This window comes from Watersipora subatra, chromosome 1, assembly GCF_963576615.1.
Source record: "Watersipora subatra chromosome 1, tzWatSuba1.1, whole genome shotgun sequence".
Taxonomy (NCBI): Eukaryota; Metazoa; Bryozoa; class Gymnolaemata; order Cheilostomatida; family Watersiporidae; genus Watersipora; species Watersipora subatra.
Genome location: NC_088708.1, coordinates 52,454,613 through 52,472,934, shown reverse-complemented (window position 1 = coordinate 52,472,934; position 18,322 = coordinate 52,454,613). Strand labels below are relative to the sequence as shown.

Below are 18,322 nucleotides of genomic sequence, written 5' to 3'. Positions count from 1 at the left end.
TTGGTTTTGCTCCAAGTAGCGCATTGAGCGTGTAATAGTCGACACATCGCATACTACTGCGCAAAAACAGCATCTATTCTAATGGCAATGGCATCATTACTCAGAAATGGTGTGGTGATATGTAGTCAAGTAAGTAATAGTTTTAAATACATGACCCATTGTTTCTTTTATTCCTCCATAGAGCCGTTTATTTGTTCTTATCTACGAAGTGGGTGAATAAGCACACTGACCTACAAGTCTTTCAATAAAACATCGTTGCATTAGAGTTCTGAACTTCAACCTGGTGCATGTATTTTAATATAGACAAAGGTTTTGTCTCTGTCTTGCATCCAAAGCATATATATCACCCCAAGCGAATTACACACTGCCGCATACCACGCTAGAAGTTGTGCAGGAGACCAAGTACCTTGGTGCTATCTTACAATCCGAGTTAAAATTTACATTGATAATGAAATATCAAAGACAAAGCACCACCTTTCTATGATTAAACGTACTTTGTACAATGCTGCGGAGCAGGCTAAACTACTGGCCTACACAAGTCTGTGTAGACCGCATTTAGAGTATAGTAGTGTCCTACAACACTGTGGGACCTATGCCAACAGTATTAAGTGTGCAACATAGAAATTATGCAAAATAAAGTTGTAAGATTCATTTCTAATGTAAGAGGAAGAGAAAGAATCACCAGCCTTTGTTAAGCGCTAAATCTAGACAACATTAGACACAATCTTCTGCATGGACTTCTAGCAAAGGAGGAATATTATTCATCTCTTATCAGATCATACGATGAATTGATGAACAGTGGCCAACAGTAAAACTGAAGGCACTTCAAACACCAGAGCTACAGCTGGAGGTGACCCACCTACAGTATATGCAAAGACTTCAACCTTTTATATATATAACAACATTTTAGCAAAAACTGTATGTGGATTAAAATCCCAGCTTCATATAGTAAACTAGTTGCCAATATAGCAACAACATTGCAAACAGCGCTGGCTAAGAGCCAATCACACTGAGGCGTATCCCTTGCTACAAGCTCTAGTATGTACTGAATTTATAAGAAGAGTAAGGGTATAGAGCTATGAAGGCCACATAGAGCTGTCTTTTGCTGTTATCTAGTTTTGTTTATTTGGCATCAAAAATACTTTTGTTTTGGTGGTCACTGCATGTTTATAATTTTCAACGCATTTTTTTCGTTTGCAAGCTCATTTCTTCATTGCATTTTTATGCAAAAATATATGGCTATTCTTAAGGAACACATAGGCAGAATGCTGATCCAAATATAGCGTTAAACGCAATAACAAAAAAACAATGTATTGGTGCGGCACTGTATGGTTACGAGACTAAAAAATAAGCTGGCTATAGCTATACATTCACAAAAGCCAACCCAACTTTCGCACAAAGTATTGCTTTGTTCAAATGGTCAATGTTCACAACAAACTCTCTTGATTATGTATAAGTGCTTAAATCAAAATATTTGTGTACACTACAAATTAAGCATCTCATGCTCAATAGTCTGTCAGTGCATCTGTACATGTTTGTCATAGAGCAACTTTCAAATGTGAGAGCTATAATCTAAACTAGGAGATAAAATTACACCATGTCTTAAGAAATTATTTTAAGCTACAATCACCATGAAAATGATGTCATGCCATTCTATGAAGCTAGAAGAATGGTCAGTAATGCCAACGAGGCTAACTGACTGATAAAAATAATCACAGCCTAATCGATAAATATCTTGCATTTCTTGGGTCATATTTTGGTTCAGAAGCTTCCATCTAACAAAAAAAATGGTTCGAAAGGATAGTGTATGTGTAGGCTACACTATCCTAAGGCTACTAAGATAATGGCTAACAATTTGTCAATGATATTGAAAGATTTTGAATGAAACTTTGCTATTCTATTTATTAAGATAGTTTTTAATCATCACAACAAGTCACACAACAGAGTTGTGTAAGTAAATGATAATCTAGGATATTTTTGCTTCGACTTGTTTACCACTAAAACTGCCTTTCTAGATGAGCCTTCGTATGAAACTATGTGCCCCGTCTGAGCCCCATCACTTGGGAATGCTTGCTACCTCATTTTCTGAAGTCCAGCATCAACAATGCAGGACTATCAGAAAGCACAGAATTCCAAAGTGGAAGCGGCAAAGAAGAGAAAAATTTCTGAAGGTAACTAGCCAATATTTTGTTACAACATCGATCATCCGTTAGAGCTGATATATGTTCACCGATACAGGCTAGCTATCAAGTCATTCTCTTCCGTGTTGAACCAGCTTCATGATCCAGATATTATCAAATTGGAATCAACCTGAGATATTACCCGAAGTATATCCTATCCTTTAAGAGTCTGGTATCGTTCACTCCACTCTTTTCTGCAGATTTTTTTTTTGGTTCTGCAGATTTTCTTTTGTATTTCATATGATAAACACAACGAGGACAAGGCTCTTTAAATCTTGAGTCCAGATACTTTGAGATGATCCTAAGATGATTCTGTTTCTAAACATTTTTTTCTTTCGCAACACCAATATTTAAATCAGACTCTAAAACATAAGTTATTTATTGATAAAAATGTGTTGTAAATGAAATCGAAATAAACTATAATTTGTCATTGCCTACAGCTACCTAAAATGGTGCAATATATTTACAATAAGTTTTACAACCTATGTAAATTCCTCTCACAATCGCCATGGTATGTCCAATTTAATCGTTTGTATGTGCTAGCTCTTGCCTCCTCAGCATTTAAAATAAACAATTTAAATTTTTTGCTAGATTGCTCTGCCTGCCTATCAAGAGATGTACAAGCTGATTAAGAATGAGGTTACTCCTGCTGAGATTAGAGCATTTATGAGACAAAAAGGAATAGTACCTCTTGGCAAAGGTTCTCCTGCCATCTGTGTCACTGACAGCGGTTAGCATTCTGTTTTCATTCATTGGGGCACGAATTTACCCCCCTCTCAGCACATCACATTCAATGTGTTAGACTAATTGATCCGTAGTGTTTTTCATACAGTCATACCTCTACGTGCCAGTGCTCCAACATGCAAGATAATCGAAATATGAGCTGAATTTTGAGCAAGTGTATTCCTTGAAGTACAAGTGACCTTAAGAAGTACGAGCCATTTCTCAGCAAAAAGCGCCAAACCGTAAACAGATGATAAAAACATTAAGATGACAAAATTAAAGGAAATTTAGTAAAAGATTAAAACTTAGCTCTAATTGTGTTTCGTAAGCTAAATTCATTTAAGTTGAATCCAAAGTTTTTATACGTAGCATCACACAGTCAAGTCTGTCTCTCAGAGTGCCGTTAGCCACTACATCTGTCTCAAAGGTAAAAACTCCATACAGTAGTGTACATGTACATAGGAAAGTTACATTTGCAGTTTTTTATTACTATATAAGTAGTTGTTACCTTGTTAGTTTGCGTACTGAATAACAACAATAAAAAACATGATTTTCCACCGTAATATCCTGTTTTAGGTGATTTTTTCATAGTATGGTAACCAATGATTTGTATTTAGCTATTTTATATATGAAATCAGACATCTTGAGACAAGAGTAAATTGACATACAAGCTCTGTCCCAGAACTCATCAAACCTGTATGTCGAGGTATGACTGTATTGTCGAATCTTTCTCATGTATGTTGGTTGCAGATTTACTTTCGGATAGTCTGTTTGTCTAAATGTTTGAATGATTATTAGTATAACATGCCTGGTCGGTCGTATATGTACATTTTATCTAAGGCATATTTATACTAGCACTACTGCAATATCGACTCTCAATTCGCACGAAAGATCTACTAGGAAAATCCGCATGTGACTCGCCTGGTTCCAGCAGTGATATGTAATACAGTCATACTTCGACATACGAGCTTAATGCGTTCCGAGACTGAGCTCGTATGTCAATTTACTCGCATGTTGGTGCAATCTATTTATATGTGGAACAATTAAATATATATTAATTGGTTTTTATACTCTAAAAAATGCAAATAAAACACTCAAAACAAGATATTGTAACAGAATAAACATGTTGGTTATTGTCCTAACTTACCACATGCTTTCAAAAAGCCACAAATAAAAAACAATGCAAGGAAATAAGATAAATTAAAATGTAAAATTAAATACATACAGTTGCTGCTAACGCTAGCATTTGCCAGGGAGGGAGATATAAGTGTTATTCTTCATTACAACAGTTGAATTTGATAAATTTGGGTTTATCAAAGTCTTAAAAAAAATTTAAAAGCAAACCTAAAAGCAAACTTTCATTTTTCGTAATTACAATTTTTTCGGCGTTCATAGTTGGAAGTTTCTCGCTGGTTAGCTAATTTTTCCTTTGTTTCGCTTTCACGACTAGCCGGCCGTTTTAAGATAAACCTATCTAAGGACGTTTGCCTTTGTCGCCCTTTCAACGTGTTGCGATCAGGACGAACACTGGTGCCAGCACAAAGGGTTAATGCACGACCACTAGCCAACTTGTCCGAAAGTCTATTTTTATAATTTTTATAGATAGCACCGGTCTTTTCACATAGGCTTTTTCGCCTTTTCACCACTGGCCTTTTCGCCTTTATTGAAACATCGTTTCAGTTACGCTGTCACCGGCCAATTGTTTATCTTTTATCCAATGCCTGAGCAGTCTCTCCATCAACGGTTGTGAAGATCGCTGCGTCGTTTAGAAACTATGGTTAGTCATTTTGCAAACTAAATGCCCTGAATGCCCGTCGGTTTGATAATTGTAGATGTATTTCTGTCATAGTGCTGAGCTAGATCAATCACGCATACACATTTCGCATATTTTACAATAATTTTCCGTTTAATATCAATTGTTATCATTTGCTTTTTCTTTCCATTATCTTTCATTTTACTGGCAAACTTTCGGTCTACGCACAGTACTTTTAATTCACCTAATTCTGCACTGAAACTTGCGCACAGAAAACACGGTACAAAAGTATAACCTGAGTAGTTGAAAAATACAGAGTGATGCTGTTCTCATAAAACACCTCCGGCATACTTTGCAACTGACTCATGTGCTCGTATCTCAAACATCGCTCGTATGTTAGTGCTAAAACTTGCTTAAAAGCTGGCTCGTATCTCAAGTTTCTCGTACGTTAGAGCACTCGTAAGTTGAAGTATTACTGTAAAGGAGTCGTCTACCTTTGAGCAACACTTTGGATTCATTATAGAATAGTTAATAATGATCAAATATGCTTATAAATCAACTGTTAGCTAGTCAAAATGCACATCAATGAACTGGTCATGCAACAAGATTAATAAATGGAAAATGTTTAATAAGTGAAAAACCGTTGCAGTTTGTTATTGGTTGATTGGTTATGATGAATTGCTTCAACCCATTGATAGATTTGCTGTTATTACTGCTCATGCAGTTGCTAGTTATACAATGTGAGATTATGCTCAACAGCAGAAAACAACTCTCATATAGTTATTACACAGCGCATTGTACAACTAAAATTAAGCATAATTATATGGATTGCTCAGTTTTTTACCTCTTTTTCACTTGAGTAATTGTTTAGTTCAGTTGGTGTCACGGTGGACTCAGTCCAGTCGAGGCACCACAAGAATATCACATCTTAGCCATAGTCAGAAGGTTATTTTAATACAAATAATCCCTTCAACTAAAAATGAAGCGTGTAACCAAAACTCTTACAACGTACTTTTGTTTTTTATAATTTTATTTTGGATGCAGTATTATCTGTAAAAGTATATATAAATATTAGTCACAATTGTGCTCTGCGTTGATAGAAGATTGCAAATACACTTTTTAATGAAAAGTTTTTGTTATTATTATTAAATTGTTATTGTTAAATATTACGCGATATTTAGAAAGTTTGTCTGCTGGGGAAGCAGGTTAAATGCAACTATTTCAGTCTATTCCTGATGGATTGAATAGATTGATCAATTACAATACTGGTGTTGGTGCTTGGTTACCAAGTTTTCATTCCCAGTATGCTCAGTTTCTCTCTAATTCTTTCCAGAATTTGATAAAGATCCTAGCTATTTGCATCTTCCATGCGCTTTTTCTTTTGTAAAACTAATTTTGGTAATTGGTTGCATGTAAGCTTGTTTGAATGAGTGAGATGACAACTCTGTAGAATAACTTGATGTCATTTTAGGTCAAGTGTTCGATGAATATGTACCTAAAGAACAACGAGGGTCTCTCTTTGACGGATCTGCTCAGGTATCATTAGCATGGGGGGACAATTCTATGATAATAACAAGCAACTTTGTTTTTGCCTCTTTCTAACACTATATTTTGTTCCAAGATAAAGCCGATAGGCGAGATGCAATTTGGTTTTAGTCAATACTAATGCTAAATGTAATAGGTACAGATATGTAGATGCGTGTAGGTGTAGGAGGTGTATGTAGGAACAGATAGATAGAGTATGTAAGAGCAGGTGTAGGAGGTGTATGTAGGAACAGATAGATAGAGTATATTAGAGCAGGTGTAGGAGGTGTATGTAGGAACAGATAGATAGAGTATGTAAGAGCAGGTGTAGGAGGTGTATGTAGGAACAGATAGATAGAGTATGTAAGAGCAGGTGTAGGAGGTGTATGTAGGAACAGATAGATAGAGTATGTAAGTGCAGGTGTAGAAGGTGTATGTAGGAGCAGATAGGTATCAGCAGAGCAGCGATAAACTACCACACCAACTGCAGAAGCTGAAAACCAAAAGTCGTTCATTAGCTATTAGGTCTGATCAGACTACGCAACTGTTACCTCTGGCCGTAAGCTTACTACGATTCTTATTCATGTGTCTTCCGTTGTTTCTCTCTAAAGAACCTCATGACATACACAGCCTTGACCTTTTGATGTTTGCTGATGCTAGTTGTTTTATTACTATTGTGTTCATGATGAGCTTCAAGGAGACTCATCTTATTAGTGCTATTTCTGGACATTGTTTTTTCTTCTACAGAAAAAACGAGCTTTGTCGAGCTGGTCAAAATTTCGAGGCACTCGAGATGTGAAAAAATTTGAGGATGACTTTGCGGCCCAAGATCATGCAGAGAAAATGCAAGAAATCTATATACAAGTTCATGAGTTACTAACTACGTAAGTGGCTGCCACTGTATCTCCTTTTAATTGATGTCTACATGATGCAAGCTTGGCAGGCTATTTCTTGAAGATCTTCTTTGGAGTTGTTATTTCATTGAAGAAATATTTGTTAGACCATCTCCATTTCAAATTTCGTAACTAGATATGATTGTCGTGGCAAAAATCCCTGAAGTTCACAGCGAAGTCTTTGGTAGGCAATTACTACACTGTTGCTAGCCTATCTATTCTTGATTCATGTTTTGAGACTATTTAAATTTTTGATTGATCAGATGTATGAATTTTTAGCTTAAAATATAAATTACGCTAAATTAAAGTTTGTTATATGAAACTGACAAGGCAACAGTAACTAGGAATAAAGTCAGTTATGGCTGGAAACAGCTGAAATCTTTGAATAGCGCTCATTTTTAGTACGAGAGAATGAGGGAACCTTTGTAGAAAGAGCTAATATGATTAATCCTTGAATCATAAAAATCTGGTAAACACACCAAATCATAAAGTTTTATAATTTCTCTTTTATAATAATTTGTCGTTTATGATCACTCCCTCTCTCTAAGTATCATGTCGTATGTAGACGATCATGGTTCTCCCCACTTCCTATAACCATGACATTTCTTGGCAGGTTTTAATAGTGGTTTGCCATAGCCTTCTGTTGGGTGTTTTTATTGAGACACCATCTTCAGCTAGCTGGCCATTGGCTCGCGGAGGAGCTCTTCTGCTCTTTGCCAGGCTTCGTTTTTAGTCCTGCAGGATTGCTAGCCACCCTCTTCATCCACGCTAGAGTGCCGATAGGAGAGCTGGTTTAGTTGCGGATAACCCGACCGGATTACCCTAAACATGATATATGAGACCCTTTTATGATACCAGTTGCATATTAATAACAACTAAATAATGCTGCCTTTATTACTCATCTCTGAGAATGCGGCTGCCAACATTGGGGTTAGCTTTCTTCTATATAAGGACGATTGGTGAATCTTTCATGACTTTTTTTATTATGCGCTACTATAAAACCTGTGGAGCTTTTATTTATAAACACGCTTTTGTAGTGAGCCCAAGAGGTCATGGAACTCTTATTGTCAGTCTTTGGAGTGTTCATTGTATCTTGTGCTCTTGTAGGGTGTTTCCTAGAAACTTTATGTCAGAGTACAGGGACAACGATGACTACTACAAGCTGCATGACATCATCACAGAATATGCATGGCCTGTAAGTTTCTAACTTCCTACCCATATATGGGCCAGGCATCTACGACATATTTATTAGGGACAATGGTTACCATAGCTACAGTGCTATAAACGTGGTGTTTTGTTCTTTACATTATTGGACAAAGAGTTACAGTTTGGACAAAGAGGGTGAGCAAAAGATATTCCTTATAAGTTTCAAATTGACGAGTAATGTGGTAATTTGTGGATGTTTAGTAGAGCTAGTGTTTTAGCACATTGTGATATGAGTGTTATACCCATTTTCATAATTCGGAATAAATAGATGTTAAAGTAAATATTGTAACGCCTTCAATCCTAAAATGATCTGCAAATACTTAACGTTTAATAGAGCTATTGTTGTTGCGCTCAATGATTTCTAAATAATATTTAACATAAAAACTGATGCAATGGCAGAAGCTCTCAAGTGCTAATAATCAGAGCTTAAATTGAAATTATAGGGTTGTAACTTGTTTAAAATTTGCCATTTTTAAGAAAAGAAGTGTGTAAAAATTTGACTCTCTGTGGGCTGCCGTACTACCGCCTTTTTAAACCATAACTGTCACGTACAAGTTTTATCGTATCTACTAGGTAAATCGGACACGCTGATTCCGATTTTGTACTCAAAATAAGGATTGGTCCACTAACCTTCAAAGTCATTAAGGCTTTTTTAAAGCGTTTCAGTATTCGTCTCGAAGACAACACAACCATCATTACATGCTCCGCCCATAAATATGTGACGAAACCTAGCTTTTGCAGGAACGGAAGTTAGAGAAGATTACTCCGATTTAGAATAATAGAGATGGGTTTCTTAAAACCCATTATTATCGAAATCCAGCCTGTAAAATAATCTCAGTTTTTTATGAAAAGTATATAAACTATTTAAAATTACTCGTAGCTTGTTACATGATGTTTAAATAGGCTGGATGCCAAGAAAAATGAGTTCAAAAAGCGTGGTTTTATCACAAGCTAGCGTTGTTATCGCGCTTTTTAAAATATGCAATGTTAAATAGCTTATATACCTTTCAGAAAAGACTGAAATTATTTTTAAAGCTGATATTAGATAATAATGGATTTTAAAACACCCATCTCTATCATTCTAAATCAGACTAAACATCCCTACTTAACTTTCGTTCCTAAAAAGCTAGGTTACATCACGCATTTATGGGCGGAGCTTGTTGTGCCGATCGTGTTGTTTTCGATACCGATATGAAAACGCTGTAAAAAAGCCTTCATTACTCTGAAGGTTAGTAGACCAATCTTTATTTTGAGTACAAAATCGGAATCAGCGTGTCTGATTTACCTAGCAAATACAATAAAAGTTGTACATGACAGTTATGGTTTAAACTTTGTCTTTCAGTTCAAAAATATCACCTATAACAGTCGCAAATCTATTTCACCTCATATTTTTTAGTGTCATTCCTGTCTTTTGTTTAAAGCCTTATTTTGTGTTACAGTGATTATGTTTGCTCTCAAGTTATATTATTCTCTTTTATATTAGTATTTAGCAGCTTGTATCCATCTTTTATGATATTTCGATGCTCACACTGCTTGATATTGTATGCTGTTTCCCTAGAATTAACTCACGGTATATTCTGCAACCAAAAACAATTTTGCAGAAGAAGTTTTATCATTAATGACAGTTTTTATTGTAAGGCTGATATAAGGCTTGTACAAACAAGCATGTATAGCTGGACGGTGTTGTTCTCAAGCCCTCAAAACAGCTGCCCGTCATATACACAAGACTTATCAGTATATTTTGTGAATGGTAGCAATGTGTTCTTACAAGCACCATATTTAAGGTTGTAAGGCAACCATAGCAACCATAGCTAACATCCTGTAACTCTTGAAAAGGCAATAGAGAGAACATGACTAGATTCTATCATCTTTTCAAGAGTGCCAAGGCTAAACATGTACATAGCCAACTTTATCTAAATCATGATGTGCCTTTACACTTTAAATGTCATATTAGCCTACCATGATTTCATAAATTTTGTTTAAGTTCCTGAATTCGTAACTTAGTGATTCACATACAACTGCGTCATCATTGTCTAATGCATTTATCGTTTTAGCTTTAAGTCGAACAGAATGTGTCAGAGCCCAGGTATCTCCTCGTATGAGTCAAACAGAATATTAAGTTCACCCGTAATAGTTGGCCCTTGTGATATCACTAAGTCACACTAAAACATTTTTGTTCTTCTGCACTGCTGTTAGTCATTGATTGATTTGTTGGTAAAATTTTAAAACGCGATTTTTAATTACTGGTAATCTATGATTCAAAAGTTTTAAATTTAATGATTCTTTGGTGTTTCCATTATTACCTATTCTTGGTGTCATTTGTGTGTATATAATATAAATGATTTCGTATTCTTTGCCAGTAGTTTGTGATCACATTGCAGTCCAAACATTAATTTGAGAACATCAAACTTGTATCTTTCAGATGTCTCATTTATTAGTACTGCTAATAAATTCTTCAGATTTTCTTATATGGTAATAATTATAGTTAGGAATGTTGCTCCAATGAAGCTGTTGGTGTCAAGTCTATTGCTTGAAAGCTTATAATCTCGCAGCCTCATTTATTGATTTCACTAGAAAATAACAGGAGGCCTCGAGGACAAGACACTGGTCTGGAAGTATATAGAGACCCTTGAACCAGCCAAACTCGTTCATGTCGCTGTACGTGAACATCACAAGGAGGGTAACAAGTATGGTCAGATAACAGTAAGGTTTCACAGCAAGCAGGTGAGTAGGAGTTGTTGCCTCCTTCATATGTTTCCATGAGTGAGATGTTAATCAAGGTTAATCGACTACACAAGTTTTTATTGCATTAACAAGAGCATGTAACATTACAGATTGGTGTTTGAATAATATTTGTGTGTAATTTGGACGAAATACCAAGTTTATCAATATTTTCAAGTCATGAAAAATGATTCTGGGAATTGATAAATCTTTTAAATTGTTGTCTGGAAACAGCTAACCATATTGAAATGGCTCATTTTTCAAACTAGATTATTTAAAAATTGTCTGCTCAAAACACCTGTACATTAAAGCGTTCATTCAACATCATGATTGTTTCGATAGGTTTTGAACAGGTTTTAAACTGTTTTCTTCTGAAAATAGCTAATTTTTCCGGAAAATTTGTAAAATTTCGTATTTGTGTGAAGGAAGTTTTTCTTTCTAGCATTTCACAAGATCTTTGGACAAGCAGATTGGTGTATTTCTATAGTCAGGGCTCAAAAGTCAATTCGGGATGTTTAAAAGTAGCGCACATCTTTTGATATTTGTGGAATCTGCTTCGCCTTTGTATTATAATTGTCTGCCATGTTGGGTAACAAAACATGTAGCATGATGGGGATGGAAGAAAATTTATTAGAATGTTGGCAGACAGAAGCACTTTTGTCTTGCGTTTGCGCCCTGGCTAATCGTCGGCATTGACGTTGTAGATCATACATCTTTGTTTTGCCAAAAAATGATCTCCTTATATCACAGGTTGGAGCTGCTATCGTGAAGGTTTTTGTCTTAAAAAATGGGTTTTTTGATTTTCTAACATCCAACCCATCGCTAAAAAATGAAACACCGTGATTATATTTGTATAAATAAATTGTAATTTTAAAATACTATCAAATAACTGTAACTTGAATTTTGTTGCAAGTCAACGTCTAAAATACTATCAGTCTTTATGAATTTGTAGAAACTTTAGCCATCATTATTACTTGTGAGAATGTAGGTTTGTTTATTCTTTAGAGGCTATATATGATTATTACTTGTGAGAATGTTGGTTTGTTTATTCTTTAGAGGCTATATATGATTATTACTTGTGAGAATGTAGGTTTGTTTATTCTTTAGAGGCTATATATGATTATTACTTGTGAGAATGTAGGTTTGTTTATTCTTTAGAGGCTATATATGATTATTACTTGTGAGAATGTAGGTTTGTTTATTCTTTAGAGGCTATATATGATTATTACTTGTGAGAATGTAGGTTTGTTTATTCTTTAGAGGCTATATATGATTTATATATCTTGTATGCTTCATATTTGTGAAGCATGTTCAGCTAAACAGGAAGTAGGACGTCTACATACCTGTAGTTGGTGATACTGGTAAACACTGGAATGATGGTAAATCCTGTCAACTATATACTGGTGTCAATGTATGACAATCACAATTGGTACTATGGCCAACTGCTTCATCCTTCGCAGGCTTTACATTACTGTTCTTGTCTTGAAAACCTTTTGTTACGAAATGTGCTGGATTTGTCATTCCTTTTATGTAAAGGGTGATAACTCTGCTTTTTTCTCTCGCAGTTAATTGAGAACTAATCGTTGGCAAATGCTTGCTAAGATGTAAAGATAGTGAAACGCTCAAAAAATTATAAAAGCAGACATTCAGGATATATGAAAACGATATGTTATTGGAAGGCCATGCTAAGAAGAGTGTGACATTTTCATATAGCAACAACATAAAAAAAAACTTTACGATCTTTGACTTTTTCCTGTCACTTTTCTACTATTATTTGATTGCAACATGATTTCTCGTGGCTGAATGAAATGCACAGATAATTTTCAGGATTAAGGGAGTTACGATATTCATTTTTGATGCTTAGAAGAGGTGAAAATATAGATTCACATTAGCAAGTTGTTGTGACGATAAATATACATTCTTTGTCTTCACAATTGATTCTTGCACCTTTGCAAGAATCAGTCGCCTTTCCCTATTGGGAAGTTTATATCGGCCAATTATTATAAGGATATCCCTATATTATCAAAATTATTATATATTTATTATATATATTATTATTATAAGGATATCCCTATATTATTAAAATTCACTTATTTAAATTCAATTACGACTTATATAATTAGTTATCCCAGATTAAAACTGAATCAAAATGAGACGCAAAATTTTTATGACTTCATTTTTTGCATAAATGAGAAGATCTTTCGTCTTCTACACCCGCTCAGGTTTATCAATGCTTATCCTTCTGCTCTGCTGTTACTGTAAAATATCTACTGTCACGTTTCAGCTGATTGAAGGAATATTATGCATTTGTCTGCTCACAGAGTTCGTGACGGTCAATTTGCTTATATAATTCCCTTTATAAAAGCATTTCACTGGTGTATTGATTCAATTCACAGCAGATAAGCATTAATTTAGGTTATTGTCCATAGCCATCCAATTATTTCTTCTTGCAATCAGGGATTTGCGTCATCGACCGGCATTCGCCTCTCGTTTCACTGATAAGATTTTATCTTAGCCTTAGGTATTATGTTTGGAGAGTGATTAGCATCGAGTGTGTATGTCACCAGAGGCTGTCAGAATGAATGCTTTGTGTAATTCCACACTGAGAAGCTAAGTTTGTTGTCATTGTGCCTAGCAACAGTGCCTTTCAATTAAATTAATATTTTGACATTTTGATTCTGTCAAGCTGTTAGAGAGTAAATAGTCATGACACCTAGATACCGTTGTTTACGTGCGCTGTGTGCATTCAGTCTTTCATGTGGATGACGAACATGATGATGTAATCTTTTCAGAAAGTTTTTCTGCTTCAGCCGTATAATATTTTTTTCAAATTCTATTGTACAAAAGTTACGACAGGTAAAAATAAATATCGCCCAGTCAAGTGTTGAATTCACTACATCATTTGTAATTTGCACGTAATGGAATATGCCTACATAAGGATTCTTTACACTTCCCTTTGTGATATGCTGGAAAAACATCTATTGTGTAATAGAAGTACATGTACGTGTTGAAACCTAGACACCCATAAATAGACAAGCAATGGATACAGTGGCTCCTCTATCAATTATATGGAAACCTGTGAAAGAATCTGATAATAAAGCTTGAGCGTTCACCGAGGGCATTCGTTATGAGGCAAACGTTCAGTTATCGTAGCTGCAAAATGTCAATTATCGACAAAGAACTCAGACTATGATTTTTGCTGATGCGTTGAGAGGCAAATTTTTATCTTGTCAGCGAGGCCTCTCCACCTTGATTACTGTAGGCCATCATGTGCGTTAATTTTTAAAATAACTAGAGTAACACTTGTACAATTGTAAGGGGTACACTGATGGAATCCACATATTGTAGACATACATACATAATGCACACTACTTTATCCAGACACGAAATAATGTTATAGCATGTATCTATAAATCACGTTGGTATTAAAGAACCTCCTACAGATGTAAGTAGAATTTGAATTTAATAACCTTGTGCAGAGAACTAGCAGAGAACTAGTATTTACATTTCATGAATTGGTGAAGCCAATATTCAAACCTGAGATAAGTTTTAAGGTTTTGTCGAATTCCCGATGAGTAGGTGCTTGCCTATGACATAGGTGTATCCATTATGATTGTGGAAGATTATTAAAATTTCAGTATTCACATGCTCCTTACTTACACACATAGTAGGTTCATTAATCCCACCATGATTTATACATATATACTATAACATTGTTTCCTGACACGCTACAGCGGTATGTATAGTCACTGTATGCCACAATTCATGCGTGTGACGAACTCAAATCTGAATGCTGTCTAGATTCATTTCTCCGTTCAATAAATAGTTATGTAGATATTCTGGGAATTGAAACTGGTCCAATATTTAAATGAAGTTATCATCAAACCGAACTCCTGCATAAGTAAAGCCTTGATTATACTAGTCGTTTTCAAACACTGATTTGTTTAGCACACACTGTCGATGGCATCGATACTCGGCCTGCCATGCGTGCGTTAGTTCTCAATGCACTCGTGTCTGTCATATCTATCTTGCTAATTATTTCATTGACTGTACTCTTTGTTGACTCAAACTTGTTCTGAAAATTATAAGCCTATCACTATGATAATCTTTTTCCTAAAATTTGAGAATTACCTCGTAACGTAACGTAACACGTATGTTTCAGTGTTTGAACTTTCTGTTAGTACAGCTCAACATCAAAGACACTCATAAGATTCACTATCCTGACTATACTATTAGATTACTAACTTTTAAAACAATGTTCTTTAACTCACTCAATAATTCCTGATTTCTTTCTTTTAACTTTTCCTTTCTTTTTTGGGCATGTAATGAAAAACACCATTTTGTTGAAGATTACTACCGCCAATAAAAACTTGTACATACATCAACCTCATACAGCCTCTAATATACATCGATACGTAGAGCCAGAGACGGTGCTGCTAACAATAGCTAGTGAAAACACGAAGAATACATAAGAATACGTGTTTGGCCTGTGTTCTAAAGCCTACTAGAGCCTGGTTCACATTGAACACTTTGTAAATAATCGCACATGTCACCACGATTCACATTATCCTGGCGAATGACAGAATTTTCCCAACCCAAACATTTGCATTGGTATCGTGTATCTTTTACATCAATATTCATATACAGGTTATATGCGCGAGTCGTGACCAATCTAGCCCAGATATCATGAGCTAATGTCTCCTTAACACAGCAATGACAGTTATAACATAGTTCAGATCGAATATTTGATGTTGGGGTATTTTTCTATTGAGCCATTTTTGTCAATGATGAAATGGCTATCTGATCACATGCATTGCAGATTATGGCTCTGTATGACAGATTTGGTCGCCTAATGCATGGCAGTGAAACTGTCCCAAAAGACACTTTAGACTTTATCATCTTTGAGAAACACTTGACGGACACCCTCGGCAAATGGAGACTACATTCAAAGATAGCTACAAATCTCAGTTCAAGCAACCAGTCGCTTATTAGGAGAACTATGCGGAGCCAGAAAGAGGAAGCGGATGAAAAGTCGACAGCCATTTGAAGTATTAGTTGGCCATGCTAGTTTTGTGGCCATGCTTGGCTCCTAAATATATGCATCAAGTCGAGACGTTTGAATGAATGAAATAGTTTGTAAGTGGGATAACTCATTTGCTATTTAATACCTAGTCTTACTACTTTTGCTTTTATCTGTTACGAATTCTGCTGACTGAGTAATTGGTTTGATGCTTGTGTTTGCCATTCTGCTAGAAGCATCAGTCAAAGTTTCCTCAAACCAGATTTAGCTGATGGACTTGTTGATTTTACGGCTGATATTAATGTACGGATACCTGTAATTACATACATCTGTGGGTTCATGCAGCAACAGAATTATTATCTAGTGTCTTTCAGAAATTACAATTTAAAGAAACGGTAGACTCTATTCATTCCTACCTCTCTGCTGGTGAACCAGACAATAACTACAAGTTTGTTTTGAGGAGTTGTCCAGCATGTAAACAGATCCTTGTTCAAATGTTCTTGGATATATTTTTCGTTTTGAATAACAACTGAGATCCCGACATTTGAAACATCGACATGCTCAATCTAGCTGATTTTATCAATCATGTTCATGACGTCATTTTACATGTAAATGAATATATCCTATTCACAATTAGAGTACGGTAAGTTCAAAGGATCGTCATGCATCTGTGTAGAATGGTGCAGGATGGTGTAGAATAATCAGAAATGATACAGCATAGGTGTTCCATAGGAATCTATCTTGCACGTAGGTGAACACTTATGCACACAGCACTGCGGAGAGGATTTCATAACATGTAAGTTGACCTTTAGTATATTTACATGAGCAGATGTGGTCGCTATCTAAGGCTAGCATTCTACGTGTGCCCATAATCTGTGTGTGTGTGTGTGTGTGTGTGTGTGGGTGGGTGGGTGGGTGGGTGGGTGTGGGTGGGTGGGTGGGTGGGTGTGTGTGTGGGTGTGGGTGTGGGTGTGGGTGTGGGTGTGTGTGTGTGTGTGTGTGTGTGTGTGTGTGTGTGTGTGTGTGTGTGTGTGTGTGTGTGTGTGTGTGTGTGTGTGTGTGTGTGTGTGTGTGTGTGTGTGTGTGTGTGTGTGTGTGTGTGTGTGTGTGTGTGTGTGTGTGTGTGTGTGTGTGTGTGTGTGTGTGTGTGTGTGTGTGTGTGTGTGTGTGTGTGTGTGTGTGTGTGTGTGTGTGTGTGTGTGTGTGTGTGTGTGTGTGTGTGTGTGTGTGTGTGTGTGTGTGTGTGTGTGTGTGTGTGTGTGTGTGTGTGTGTGTGTGTGTGTGTGTGTGTGTGTGTGTGTGTGTGTGTGTGTGTGTGTGTGTGTGTGTGTGTGTGTGTGTGTGTGTGTGTGTGTGTGTGTGTGTGTGTGTGTGTGTGTGTGTGTGTGTGTGTGTGTGTGTGTGTGTGTGTGTGTGTGTGTGTGTGTGTGTGTGTGTGTGTGTGTGTGTGTGTGTGTGTGTGTGTGTGTGTGTGTGTGTGTGTGTGTGTGTGTGTTTTATTTCACCTTTAAAGATTACACAATTGAATTAATACTCGAGACAAAATATAATTAACCAATGCGTGAAAAAATAACAATAAGTAAGAAATGATGATGGGGCCCATTGCGAAATGGCAAAGCCAGTGGTACGCGAGCCCGAGTCAGCAGCACAAAAACCAGACCGTAACACTCACTCTCCAGACTGGAGATGGTGCCTCAGTTCCACCTTATATTTACCGAGACATTTTATTGATCTTATTGAATTAGGTAGTCGATTCCACAGCGCAGGTGTTGCAAAGTTTGAGGATCGTTGACCGGCTAAAGTTAGATGATTAGGTACGGGAAGAGAAAGTAATTGATGACGAGTATTATAAAATGGTAGTGCTGGAACACATTTTGAGTAAAATAATTTGTGGGCTTGAATAAGCAACTTATATTTATGCAATTTATCAATAGTTAAAATATCAGAGGTTTTAAATAAATCGTTTGTTGGAAATCCAAATGGCTTACGGTTAATGATTCTGACAATTTTCTTTTGAAACTGTATTATTTTGCTAAGATGAATTTTGGATGCATTGCCATAAGTTTCTATTGAATAGCATAATTTGGAGTGAATAAGTGTGTAATAAAGCATAATCAGCAATTTTTTTGGAATGAAAGCACTTATGCGGTAAAAGATGCCTGATATAGGCCGTAAATCTAATAAAAGCTTACGAGCGTGGGAAGACCAGTTCAAATTTTTATCAATTGACACTCCAAGAAATTTGACTTCATCAATTGCTTTAATAAAAGTGTTATTAAAAAGAATAGGCTGATCAAATTTA

The 18,322-nt window shown here is 36.0% G+C and overlaps 1 protein-coding gene across 1 annotated transcript; it reads left to right on the top strand.

Moving 5' to 3' along the window:
* On the top strand, window positions 1-16,429 carry LOC137408633 (large ribosomal subunit protein mL45-like). The gene is made up of 8 exons (XM_068095225.1): window positions 1-129; window positions 2,016-2,171; window positions 2,772-2,910; window positions 6,128-6,192; window positions 6,928-7,064; window positions 8,181-8,268; window positions 10,854-11,003; window positions 15,820-16,429. Exons 1-8 carry the CDS (start codon window positions 82-84, stop codon window positions 16,045-16,047), a joined length of 1,011 nt encoding a protein of 336 aa, XP_067951326.1. The 5' UTR covers window positions 1-81; the 3' UTR covers window positions 16,048-16,429.
* Window positions 16,430-18,322: the final 1,893 nt, after the last annotated feature.